The sequence below is a fragment of the Capricornis sumatraensis genome, chromosome 12 (genome assembly GCF_032405125.1).
Source record: "Capricornis sumatraensis isolate serow.1 chromosome 12, serow.2, whole genome shotgun sequence".
Taxonomy (NCBI): Eukaryota; Metazoa; Chordata; class Mammalia; order Artiodactyla; family Bovidae; genus Capricornis; species Capricornis sumatraensis.
In genome coordinates this window covers 80,944,736-80,958,212 of record NC_091080.1, presented here as the reverse complement: position 1 = coordinate 80,958,212, position 13,477 = coordinate 80,944,736, and the positions used below count along the sequence as shown (strand labels likewise).

The window sequence follows — 13,477 nt, the reverse complement described above, 5'->3', positions numbered from 1 at the left end:
TCTGGACTTTCTGTTTTGTTCCATCGATCTATATTTCGGTCTTTGTGCCAATACCATACTGTCTTGATAACTGTAGCTTTGTAGTATAGCCTGTAGTCAGGCAGGTTGGGTCCTCCAGTTCCATTCTTCTTTCTCAAGATTGCTTTGGCTAGTCGAAGTTTGTTATATTTCCATACAAATTGTGAAATTATTTGTTCTAGTTCTCTGAAAAATACTGATGGTAGCTTGATAGGGATTGCATTGAATCTGTAGATTGCTTTGGTTAGTGTACTCATTTTTACTATATTGATTCTTCCGACCCATGAACATGGTATATTTCTTCATCTATTTATGTCATCTTTGATTTCTTTCATCAGTGTTTTATAGTTTTCTATATACAGGTCTTTTGTTTCTTTATGTAGATTTATTCCTAAGTATTTTATTCTTTTCATCGCAGTGGTGAATGGAATTGTTTCCTTAATTTCTCTTTCTGTTTTCTCATTGTTAGTGTATAGGAATGCAAGGGATTTCTGTGTATTAATTTTATATCCTGCAACTATACTATACTCATTGATTACCTCTTGTAATTTTTTGTTGGTGTTTTTAGGATTTTCTATGCAGAGGATCATGTCATCTGTAAACAGTGAGAGTTTTACTTCTTTTCCAATCTGGATTCCTTGTATTTCTTTTTTTTTTTTTTTCTGATTGCTGTGGCCAAAACTTCCAAAACTATATTGAATAGTAGTGGTGAGAGTGGGCACCCTTGTCTTGTTCCCTGACTTTAGGGGAAATGCTGTCAATTTTTCACCATTGAGGATACTGTTTGCTGTGGGTTTATCATATATGGCTTTTATTATGTTGAGGTATGTTCCTTCTATGCCTGCTTTCTGAAGGTTTTTTTTTTTTATCATAAATGGATGTTGAATTTTGTCAAAGGCTTTTTCTGCATCTATTGAGATAAACATATGGTTTTTATCTTTCAATTTGTTAATGTGGTGTATCACATTGATCTGCAAATATTAATAAATCCTTGCATCCCTGGGATAAAGCCCACTTGGTCATGATGTATGATCTTTTGAATATGTTGTTGGATTTTCTTTGCTAGAATTTTGAGAATTTTTACATCTAAGTTCATCAGTGATATTGGCCTGTAGTTTTCTTTTTTTTTGTGGCATCTTTGTCTGGTTTTGGTATTAGGGTGATGGTGGCCTCATAGAATGAGTTTGGGAGTTTCCCTTCCTCTGCAATTTCCTGGAAGAGTTTGAGTAGGATAGGTGTTAGCTCTTTAAATTTTTGGTAGGATTCACCTGTGAAGCCATCAGGTCTTGGGCTTTGTTTGTTGGAAGATTTTTGATTACATTTCTGATTTTCATGTTTCTGATTGGTCTGTTAAGATTTTCTATTTCTTCCTTGTTCAGTTTTGGAAGGTTGTACTTTCCTAAGAATTTATCCGTTTCTTCCAAGTCGGCCATTTTATTCACATATAGTTGCTGATACTAGTCTCTTATGATCCTTTCTATTTCTGTGTTGTCTGTTGTGATTTCTCCATTTTCATTTCTAATTTTGTTGATTTGATTCTTCTCCGTTTTTTTCCTTGATGAGTATGGCTAATGATTTGCCTATTTTATTTACCTTCTCAAGGAACCAGTTTTTAGTTCTGTTTATTTTTGCTATAGTCTCCTTTGTTTCTTTTTCATTAATTTCTGCTCTAATTTTTATGATTTCTTTTCTTCAACTAACTCTGGGGTACTTCATTTGTTTTTTTTTTTTCCTAGTTGGTTTAGGTGTAAAGATAGGTTATTTATTTGATTTTTCTCTTGTTTCTTAAGATAAGTGTGTATTGTTATGAACCTTTATCTTAGCACTGCTTTTACTGAATCCCATAGGTTTTGGGTTGTTGGGTTTTCATTTTCATTTGTTTCTATGAATATTTTAATTTCCTTTTTGATTTCATCTGTGATTTGCTGGTTATTCAGAAGCGTGTTGTTTAGCCTCCATATGTTTGTATTTTTAATAGTTTTTTTCCTCTAGTTGACATCTAATCTTACCACGTTGCGATCCAGAAAGATACTTGAAATGATTCCTTTCTTTTTTTTTTTTGACTTTACTAAGGCTAGATTTATGGCCCAGGATGTGGACTATCCTGGTGAATTCTGTGCGCAATTGAGAAAAAGGTGAAATTCATTGTTTTGGGTGAAATGTCCGATAGATATCAATTAGGTCTAACTGGTCCATTGTATTATTTAAAGTTTGTGTTTCCTTGCTAATTTTCTGTTTGGTTGATCTATCCATAGGTGTGAGTGGGGTACTAAATTTTCCTACTATTATTGTGTTACTGTTAATTTCCCCTTTCAAACTTGTTAGCATTTGTCTTATGTATTGAGGTGCTCCAATGTTGGGTGTATGAAAGTGAAAGTCACTCAGACGTGTCTGACTCTTTGCGATCCCATAGACTTTATAGTCCATGGAATTCTCCAGGCCAGAATACTGGAGTGGTTAACCTTTCCCTTCTCCAGGGGATCTTCCCATCCCAGGGATTGAACCCAGGTCTCCCACGTTGCAGGCAGATTCTTTACCAGCTGAGCCACAAGGGAAGCCCAAGAATACTGGAATGGGTTTCCTATCCCTTCGCCAGTGGATCTTCCCAACCTAGGAATTGAACCGGGGTCTCCCATATTGCAGTCGGATTTTTTACCAGCTGAACCACAAGGGAAGGCCAAGAATACTGGAGTGGGTAGCCTATCCCTTCTCTAGAGGATCTTCCTAATTCAGGAATCAAATCAGGGTCTCCTCCATTGTAGGCAGATTCTTAACAAAATGAGCTATGAGGGAAACCCTTGTTGGGTGCATATATATTTATAATTGTTATATCTTCTTCTTGGATTGGTCCTTTGACCATTATGTAGTATCCTTCTTTGTCTCTTTTCACAGCCTTTCTTTCAAAGTCTATTTTATCTGACATGAGTATTGCTACTTCTGCTTTCTTTTGGTCTCTCTTTGCATGAAATACCTTTTACAGCCCTTCACTTTCAGTCTTTATTTTTTCTAGGTCCTTGTTAAACATTTCTTGCATCTTCTCAATCCTTGTCTCTAGTCTATTTATCTGTAACTCCATTTTGTTTTCAAGATTTTGGATCATTTTTACTATCATTATTCTGAATTCTTTTTCATGTAGACTCCCTATCGCCTCCTCTTTTGTTTGATTTTGTGGGCATTTATCATGTTGCTTTACCTGCTGAATATTTCTCTGCCTTTTCATTTTGTTTAGATTGCTGGGTTTGGGGTGCCTTTTCTGTTTGTTGGCAGTTCATGGTTCCTCTGTATTGTGGAGCCTTCTCCCTGTGGGTGGGGTTGGACTGGTAGTTTGTCAAGGTTTCCTGGTTAGGGGAGCTTGTGTCTGTGTTCTGGTGGGTGGAAATGGATCTCTTCTCTTTGAAGTGCCATGAAGTGTCTGGTAGTGAGTTTTGGGGTGTCTATGGGTTTGGCATGGCTTTGGGCAGCCTGTTGTTTAATGCTCAGGGCTGTGTTCCTGCTTTAGTGGAGAATTAGCATGGTATATCTTGCTCTGGAACTTGTTAACTCTTGGGTGGAGCTGATTTCAGTGTAGGAATGTATCCTTTTGGGTGAGCTCTTGTCTATTAATATTCCATGGAATCAGGAGTTCCCTGATGTTCTCAAGTTTTGGAGTTAAACCTTCTCCCTCTGGCTTTCAGTCTTATTCTTACAGTAGCCACAGGACTTCTCCGTCCATATAACACAGATGATAAAACATCTAGGTTAATAGTAAAACAATTCTCCACAGTGAGGGACACCCAGAGAGGTTCACAGACTTACATGGAGAAGAGGGAGAAGGGAGATAGAGGTGACCAGGAGGAAAAGAGGGGGAGTCAAAAGGGGAGAGAGCAATCTAGCCAGTAAGCAATTCCCTAAGTGTTCTCTACAGCCCAGAACACCCAGAGACATTCACAGAGTTAAGCAGAGAAGAGAAACGGGAGGGAGAAGATATAGGTGACCTGGGGGAGAAAAGGGAGAGTCAGAAAGGAAGACAGCAATAAAGCCAGCCAGCAATTTCACACACCTAAGTGAAAATGGGTACTGACGATTGTATTCCTAAACATACAAAATTGAAAACAAATACCAAAAAGCAAAGATCAAAAATCTAGAGTCGAGGTTAGACTCTCAGAAATACAATATTAAAATTATAAAACAAAATCAATCATAAAATTATGAAAAATATATACGTGAATTTGCTTTAAAATGGGGTCTTTTTGCAAGATAATAGGTTATAAAAATGAAAATTAAAGGAGTAATAAGGAACTTAAAAAATTAAAAAGTGATAATACTAAAAATATATCTAGGAATTTCTCTGGAGCTGTTGTGGGCAGTGTGGGGTCAGTTCAGTTTCAGTAGTTCCTTGTTCCAGCTTGTACTTCTTTTCAAGGTCTATTGGCTCCCTCCAATGTTTAGTCAATGTTAACTAGAAGATTTTAATCTGTTGAACCTATCACTTCCAGAGTGGTTCCCTCTTCTTTGTTTATTTTGGCTTCCTCTGTTTGCAAGTCTCTTTAGTGTCTAATTTCCACCGTGACACAAAGGGGTGAAGGTGGTCACTTATTTAGGCTTACTTGTTCAGTTCTGTTGTGGGGAGGGGGAGATACTACAAACAAATATTTCTGGCATGTGTGGGGAGTGTTTGCAGTGTAAGGACCACACTGGGTGTGCCAAAGCTCAAGGTGGCATGTGTTTCCTGGGTCTACACTGCTCAGGCTCCAGGGTGCTCTGCAGGGGTACTGTCCAAAGCGGACCTGCCTTTACAGGCACTTCCCAGGTCTAAGCTGCTCAAGTTCTTGGGTACTCCACAAGGGCACAGACTCATTTGGGCATGCGTTTTGTGCCTTTCCCAGGTCCAAGCAGCTCAGGCGACCAGGTACTTGGTGAGCACACTGTCCCAGGTGGGCCATGCATCTTAATCACCTCCCTGGTCCATGCTGCTTAGTATCGCGTGTGCGCTGTGAGAGCACGATCTCAGGTGTGCCATGTGAGAGGTGTGTCTCCTCCGGGGAGCTGATCTCAGGCTACGACACTCCTGGCAGATGTCAACCATCCAGGATCCCAAGAAGACGTGGTTAGCAACTGGGAACCTGCTCACAATTTGGTGAAGGATGCCGGTCCCTGGGGCCGAGATTGGAGCAGCCCCTTGCAGTGTGGCTCTGGGTGTCACATGCCTGCCTGTCTGCCTCTGGGGAACTGCGGAGGAGGGGCCTGTATGCAGCCGGCTGGCTAGCTCTTCTTTGGTGTTAGCTCAATCCTTTGTTCTGTGAGTGGGCCAGGCTGTGCCTTAGAGCCTTTCATGGGTGAGTTTTTTCTCTCTCTCTCTTTTTTTTTCTCTCTGGCAATCCCATAGTTTGGGTTGCTATCTCATGTTATCTCCCTCAGATTGTCCTCAGGGTATTCAGGCCCAGTCCTTACCCTAAGTACTGATTATGCAGCCCGTGCCTCCCTGTCCAGTCCCCACTTGTTGGTAGCAAACACGAGTGTCTGGGCAACTTCGCTCGCAGTTGCAGTTAGGTGCATATTCTGTTTTTTTTTTTTTTCCCTCACCTGGTTATGTTGCCCTCTGAGATTCTAAAACTCCCCATAGACCTGCCTGTGAGAGGTTTTCCTACTGTGTGGAAACTTCTCCTTCTTCACAACTCCCTCCCCAGGACAGGTCTCTGTCCCTAACTCTTTGTCTCTCTCTGTGTCTTTTATATTTTGTCCTACCTCTTTTTGAAGAGATTAGGCTGTCTTTCTGGGTGCCTAGCATCCTCCACTAGCATTTAGAAGTTGTTTTGTGGAAGTTGCTCAGCATGTAAATGATCTTTTGATGAATTTGTGAGGCAAAAGTGGTCTCCCCATCCTATTCCTCTGCCATTTTGGAACCACCCCCAGTCTTGATTAACTATGTCTTTATTAGGACTTCCCTGGTGGCTCAGACATCTAAAGTGGATGCCTACAATACGGGAGACCCGGGATCGATCCCTGGGTTGGGAAGATCCTCTGGATAAGGTAATGGCAATCCACTACAGTACTCTTGCCTGGAAAATCCCATGGACGGAGGAGTGTGGTAGGCTACAGTCCACAGGGTTGCAAAGAGTTAGATGCGACTGAGCGACTTCATTTTCATAAAGTCCCACAGTCTCAGCAGCATATGTGATAGAAAAGTAACTGGTGATGAAGGGCCTAATGGTGATGAGTTAGAGCTGAGGCAGTTTCCAGAGGGTTGGGAGTGGGTCATTGTTCAGATTGTCAGGTGGTGAAGGTATGTTGTTTGAAGCTAGTTAAGTTCTTTTATGTCTGTGTGTACCATTACATGTGGTATTTTTCTTTACTTGAAATTTCTTTTCCTCTCTTTGCTGTGGAGAGATGTTCCTTATCCTTTGAGGCCCTATTCTAGTGCTACAATGTCTCTGAAGTTTTTCTTGTTCTCCTTTCCTGATTTTATTAACAGCCTCATTTTTTCTGTTCCCCAGAATTTTACTCCTATTTTATTACAGCACAGACACTGTCTTCCTGTTAAATTCCTTTTTGCCTTTCCTGTTCAACCACCATCTTCTTGGGCAGATGGTTTGTATCTGACTCGCTTCAGGTCTTCCTTGGCTGATACTGCAAGTTCTCTGAGTTAGTCTTTGCATTAGGCTGAGTTGTTGACTTCCTAGAAGTCTTTTTCTCCATTTGTACTTTGAGTAGGACCTGCCTGTGATGTCAGCACAGAAGAGCTGTAGGGAATCATTTGATCTCTGGTCCCTCCCCGTGTCCCCAGCTGCTGATGCTACAGAAAGTTAGACTGTGATAACTAAGGCTTATGTCTCACGTCTGTCCCCTTAGGAGTAAGACTGCAGCTCTCACAGATGACAGGATCAGGACCATGAATGAATTTATAAGTGGCATCAGAACAGTAAAAATGTATGCTTGGGAAAAGTCACTTATAGACCTCATTACCAGCTTGAGAAGGTAAGTTTTTATATATATCACACCATATTTTTGTACTCCCCTCCACATTTTTTAAAATTTACTTATTATTTTTTGAGGATAATTACAATGTTGTAATTACAATGTGGTCTCTGCTATACATCAAGATGAATCAGCCATAATTATATATATATCTATCACCACCTTCTTGAATCTCTGCCTTCCACCCCCATTCCACCTCTCTGGGTCATCACAAAGCATCAGGCTAGACTCCCTGTGTTATATAGCAGCTTCTTGCTAGTTATCTATTTCACACATGACAGCATATACATGTCAATGCTACTTTCTCAATTTGTCCTACCTTCTCCCTCCTGCTTTGTGTCTCTGAGATTGTTCTCTGCATCTGTGTCTCCATTTATTCTCTGTGAATAGGTTCATCAGTTTTGTTTTTCTAGATTCCATATATATGCATTAATATTTGCTTTTCTCTTTCTGACTTACCTCACTCTGTATAACAAGTTTTAGGTTCACCTACATTACTACAGTTGACTTTTCTGAATGAATTTTGAAGTCTTACCAAGTTTTTCACATTACAATGAACTTAAATTCTATGCACTCTACCCCCAACATGTGGCAGAAAGTTTAAGTAGAATAGGAGAGACGTCATTTTAACCTGCTCTTCCACTTACTGTCTTCTTAAAGGAAAAATTTATATGTGCTTCTTACTTATATAGAAATGAATTTCCAAGTATTTCTTAGTACCAGAAACCCCCCAAAAGCAGTAATTTCAAGATGTTAGTATTTTTTCCTTGTCTTTTATATTTATTTTTATGTAATAATACTCCTTAGCTTTTTCACTGTCTATAAAGTTTTGTCACGTATGAAAATCAATTACAAAAGAACTCCGCAAGGTAAGTTTTATTTTCTTACCTAATACAGAAACATCAACAGAGACATGATGGTTGACGGCTAAATGTTTCAGATAGCAGAGTATGTAATTGCTGGACAGTCTTTAGCTGAAAAGTCCAAGGCCTTTTCTTCTGATGATGATAGCAAGTGGATTTTATGTCTCTCTGTCCTATATTGGTGGAGTTTGTGTGCGAGGAATTTCCTCTCTTTGCCCCAGCTGATGTCCTCTGCTTTTTACAATTTCAGGATCCTGGGCAGAAGCTGGTTTTCTCTCTTCTCTTGAAGCAGGTGGCTTTTGCCTGTTGTCAATGCAGGGTACAGGATGGGCTTGTTGTCATTATTTAGTCTCTAAATTGTGTCCGTCTCTTTATGACCCCATGTAGTATAGCCTGCCAGGCTCCTCTGTCCATGGGATTTTCCAGGCAAGAATACTGGAGTGGGTTGCCATTTCCTTCTCCACAGGAGGTACTAGTATTTGAGATGATGACATTAAAACTAAAACTATAGTTTGATGTAGCACAAATGGTGAGATTTTAGAGATTGGATGTAACTGTATCAGGCAAAACTTTATGAATCATTATTATTCATTCCAAACAGAGCCATGAAAACACTATGTTGTTTGCTTTTTCTTTGTAGAATACTTTTCCATCTTTCATTTAAATGTCTGATGAGTGTTTTATTCCAGCACAGGGCACTTAGAATTCTCTGGCAGCTCCCTGTCACTTCTTACTTTGCACCTTTGTGGGGCCCTCCCTCTGATGGGAATACACTCCCATCTTCCTTATTCTCTGGCCTCTGCCAACCCTGACTCCAGCTTATCTTCTCAAGATCCATATTCATGCAACTTGCTCTCACTCCACTGCTCCATGTTACACATCTCTGCTCTGAGCTCCTGTGGGGGCTGTGTGGCTGCCTCTGTCTAAAGTCTTGGTGTGTCACAGTTTTGGGGTGTCTTATTCTCTTCATCTACAAGTTCATGAGCTCCTGGAGGTGATGGGCTGTGTCTTTCTGTCATCAGTGAGGAGCCTGGTCCAGGACTTATGGTTTTGAATGCTTGTTGAATGAATGTTCAAACTCAGTCTCATTGGTCCAAAATGTTTAAAAAAGTGTGACTCTAAGTCTTCTTCTAGTTGGAAGAGTGAAGTGGTGCTGCAGAGTGTGGTCCTGGTTTGGGGGCAGACCCCCGGGTGTGCACTGTGTGGCGTCCCCATGATGTGAGGGATAGTTTATCTGTGCCCACTCCCTCAAAAGGGGCCACTCACACAGGGCACTTGAATTCATGCCTTGGATGTCAGTGATTGTTTTAAAATCTATTTTCTACTCTCTTTTCCAGGAAGGAAATTACCAAGATTCTGCATAGTTCCTACTTTAGAGGAATGAATTTGGCATCATTTGTTGCTGTAACCAAAATCATGATTTTTGTCACCTTCGCCACCAATGTGGCTTTCAACAAGGTGATTACAGCCAGCCAAGTGTTTGTGGTGGTGACGCTGTATGAGGCTCTGCGGTTTACAAGCACCCTCTACTTCCCCATGGCCATCGAGAAAGTGTCAGAGGCCATCGTCAGTATCCGAAGAATCAAGGTTTGGGAACAAATAACTTTTTAAAGTTGTAGGTGTATTTTACATAAAATGCCTTCTTTTATTTGGTGTGACTGTGTGCCAGTTAGATGAGGTTTAGCTCTGTCCCAAAGCTGGTAGTCATTCCAAACTCTCTTATATACTCCCCTCTCTTCTTTGATAGAGTATATTATAAATATCATAAGTTCCTGCTCATTTATTGGCAGCAGTAGCAACAACACAGGACTCTCTACATACAAGTGATGATGTCAGGGTGATTAATATGTCTAAAAACAAGAGAAGAGAACAGGTTGCCTCTCCTGTGCTAACTCAAATGACTAGACAGTGACTGTGCACAGTCCTGGAGTGAACAGGATTCCTCTCTGGGCTGGGAAGGAAAAAACTTTCTGAGAACTCCTCGCTCCTTGGGCAGGAAGATTTACTTAGTTCTCTGTTGGAAACGGGTTCTTTCCTGCATAAGTGGTTTGCTTGTTAATTTCTGAGCTTGCCTTTCGGATCTGCCTTTTCCTCTCTGCCTCTTTTCACTGATCAACTCTGTCTGTAGCTGGACTCTTCCCTTCAAATTTGTGATTCCCACCATATCCACTATGTTTTTTTTTTTTTTTTTCCTGGTTGTCCCTAAATTGCCTTGGGCAAATAATTTACATCACCAAGACAAGGGTCTGGCACACAGTAGGTGATCAGTTATTCATGTGTTTGTGAATAAATCTAAAATTAAATAAACTGGTTCTGTGAGTCAGCCTGGGCATGAGCTTGAATGTCTAGGCTTTATGAAAAATCTGACTTATTTCTACTTCTCCACAGTGATGGGCAACTAGTAATAGATCCCTAGTGAAGTTAGATAGTTCTCCATGTGATTATATTTTATTTTTGGGTCTTGTCATAAAAGCCAATCTTTTTTGTGATGGAAGTTTCTATGCTATAAAAAACCATTTCACATAAAACACATCAGTCATATGGGGTCAGTTCTGGTTCCCTGAGTTTGTCATTCTTTCTGATGGGGGCTTCTAGCAACACTTATGAGGCTTGGTCCATGCAACTTGTTAAAAAATTCCTTTTTCATGGCTTTCACATCTTGAAATATACATTTAGGAAAATCCCTGGACTGTAGTGACATTCTTAGTGACACATTAACCTATCCAGTTGGAAGCTTCATATGTGTGTTGTGCTATTATGGTTTTGTTATTACTGCTGCTGCAGCTGCTGTCTTTGATCATGGCTACCAGTGATCTACTTGTGGTCTGGGCCCTCTTGAGCCCTTTATGCATCATGCCATCTCATTTAATCAGGAAAGCAATTGAGTGGGTAAACATTAGTGTTGCTGCTTTACAGATAAGGAAACAGGTTCTTGTATCAGTTGAAATAGCTCACCCATCCTCACACAGCTTGCAAATGACAGAAATAGGATTCTGACCAAAGCCTGATTTCTTAACCATTGTTACATTGCTTTCTCTGTACCTTCTGTCATGTGGACTATCTAATTAAGTATGATTTTTATCATCTTTTCTTACTCTGAAGACCTTTGAAGTCCCTGCTTTTTGAAGAATCAAGTTTTAAACTCTGGGCTCCACTGGTCTCTGTTTCTCAGCACCTGGGAACTGGGATGGGGAGGAGGAAAGGGGCTTGCCTGTGACTTGCCATATCCATCCCTACTTTGAGGTCTTGACTCACTCTGTTCAGCCTCTTGGATTGCTTTCTCTTCTGTCCTTGATTTAAGTAAATGCTTCTGAGCCTCCAACAGCCCCATGACCCTCTCCCAGCACTTTTGTTAACATTGATCTGGGGTTTCCATCTATGTGCACAGCCAGCCTCGTGTCAGGTGGGATTGATGCTGACTCCCTGGGAGTGTTCTGAGCCCTTGACAGCAGACTGTCTGTAGTGCTTCTTTAGCGTAGTGCCTGGTCCATGCTGGACACACCATGGGTATCAAATAAATGCTGGATTGACTGAGACAACAGTTACAGAAAATGACTGGGTCCTTACAAAGGCCCAGGGTGGGCCAGTCTGCACTAGAAGCTGGAGAAATGCAGAGGAGGGAGCAGATTGGAGATAGGCATTCCTGGAACATTGGGTCTTGATGAGAGTGTCAAATCAGGGGAGCTGAATCTTATCCAGTGTGGGGATAGGTCTGAATCTTTTGCTTGTTTTGTGCATCCATCTGTGTATCTGAACCCAGCCTGAGTGCACTTGGTGGACCTGCTCTCTAAAGAGAGGAGCTAGCTGTGCCCTGCACAGCCAGGTGTTCATGTAGCTCCTGCTGGCCTGGCTCCTGGGCCTTGTAGTAAACTAGAAACACTCTTACTTGTTTAACAAAATTAGTCTGTCTTTATGGCCATCATAAAAGAAGATTTATACCATGAGGCTTTATGCTAAAGTTCATCTCTAGTCTGAAGGTGCTCCTCTTGAGACAGAATTCCCTCCTCTTTGGAGTTGGTCAGTCTAGTTTCTCTTAAGACCTTTGACTAACTGACTGAGGCCCACCCACGTAATGGAGGATAATCTTATTTACTCAGACTCTACTGATTTAAATGTCAATCTCATCTAAAAATGCTTTCACTGTAATATGTGTTTGAACAAGTGTCTGAGGGCTGGTCTGCCAAGTGTCTGATTAATAAAATTAACTATCACATCCTATTGAATCTCCATATCTTCCTTTGAGCTCCTGGATGTGACTTTGTCCTCACTAAGCCATGTGTTTATGGATTTCTTTCCTTCCCTGAACTCCAGACTTCTTGCAGACAGTGCCTTCTTCATTTTTGTAGTGCTCAGAAATGGCAAATGCTCAGAAAATGTGTAACTGAAGGGGCCTTCCAGCTCCATCATGTCTGGGATCCTGCAAATATCTAACCATTAAGCATGGTTGAAGTGGAGACAGTGATAACTGGGATTCTCTGATGGATGATGTGACGCACCAGAGAGTGTAGTGGGAAAGGGGTCCTGTAGAAGGTTTTCAGAGAATTGTGCTCAAATACTTGGGTGGATTTTTATTTCTTTTCTACTAAAATGAACTCAATGTCTAAGGCCTGAGACTTCTTCCTGTGTAGGTGTGTGCAGTAACATTAAAATTATGGCCTGGGGAGAACTTTGAATTTTCCTGGTGCAGACTTTGTCAGGCTGCTTTGTGTCCTGATGAAGGACACACCTTTGATTTTGGAAAAACATCTAAATTTTCTCTTCATGGCCAGAAGGTGGTCTTGGAATTTAGAGATCTGCTGATGGTAGTTTGCAGTGAAGGCATGGCAAATAGCTGAGAATAAGAGTGGTGAGATTGTTTGTGTTGGAAACTGCTCCATGGTGTGTTGAAGTAATCTTGGAAGTATTTTTTTTTCTTTTAGATCCTATTAATAGAAACTTCTTCAACCCATTTAGTTTTACTACCCTATAAAGAATGTAGGTCTCTAGTTCATGAGGATCACCTGGTGTGCTCATTAAAACTAAATTATCACATCTTGGAGTCTCTGATTCACTATTCCTTTGCTGGGGTCCAACTTACCTATGTCTTTAATAAGTGTCCGTGTGTCCCTGAAAATAAATCATGTTTGGGAAACATTGCCCTAGTTGTAGAAAGAAATCTAAAAGATACCTTAGCAAATGCAAAAGATAACAGGACCATTTAAAAACTAAAATCAATTGAGAGGAAAAAGCTGTCTTGATTTATGTTTGACTTTTGGGGGTCAAATTTGAATTTCTTCATCCAATCATTCCACAGAATAACAAGTCTGGTGCAGCCTTGAGTATGGTACAGATGAGTATATACAGTGGCAGGTAAGCAACTGCAGAGAAGTCCTTCCTATGTGCAATTTATGTTTCATCAAGTGGGAGGTTAATAAAACATCAAACAGTGATACCTGGTGTGCATTTCTGTGTCAATAGTTCTTGGAGGGAAAAGTCTGAGGGGCCATGAGTTGCTTTGGCAGTCACTGGTGTAGTTTTGGAGGTTGTGTTAAGAAGTTTGAGCAGGGAAGGCTAAGCAAGTTACTTGGAGAATTCCATGTGTGGGGGTGTGGGAGATGGGAGGCTGATGCTTCACATTTCCCTGGGGATGGTCATGTGATAAA

The 13,477-nt window shown here is 40.8% G+C and overlaps 1 protein-coding gene across 1 annotated transcript in view; it reads left to right on the top strand.

Annotated features, from left to right (window-relative positions):
• LOC138089050 (ATP-binding cassette sub-family C member 4-like) overlaps positions 1-13,477 on the top strand; it is a 204,649-nt gene that overhangs the window by 22,304 nt on the left and 168,868 nt on the right. Inside the window, 2 exon segments of the mRNA XM_068984373.1 lie at positions 6,847-6,972; positions 9,173-9,422. Coding sequence (XP_068840474.1) covers positions 6,847-6,972; positions 9,173-9,422 — 376 coding nt within the window.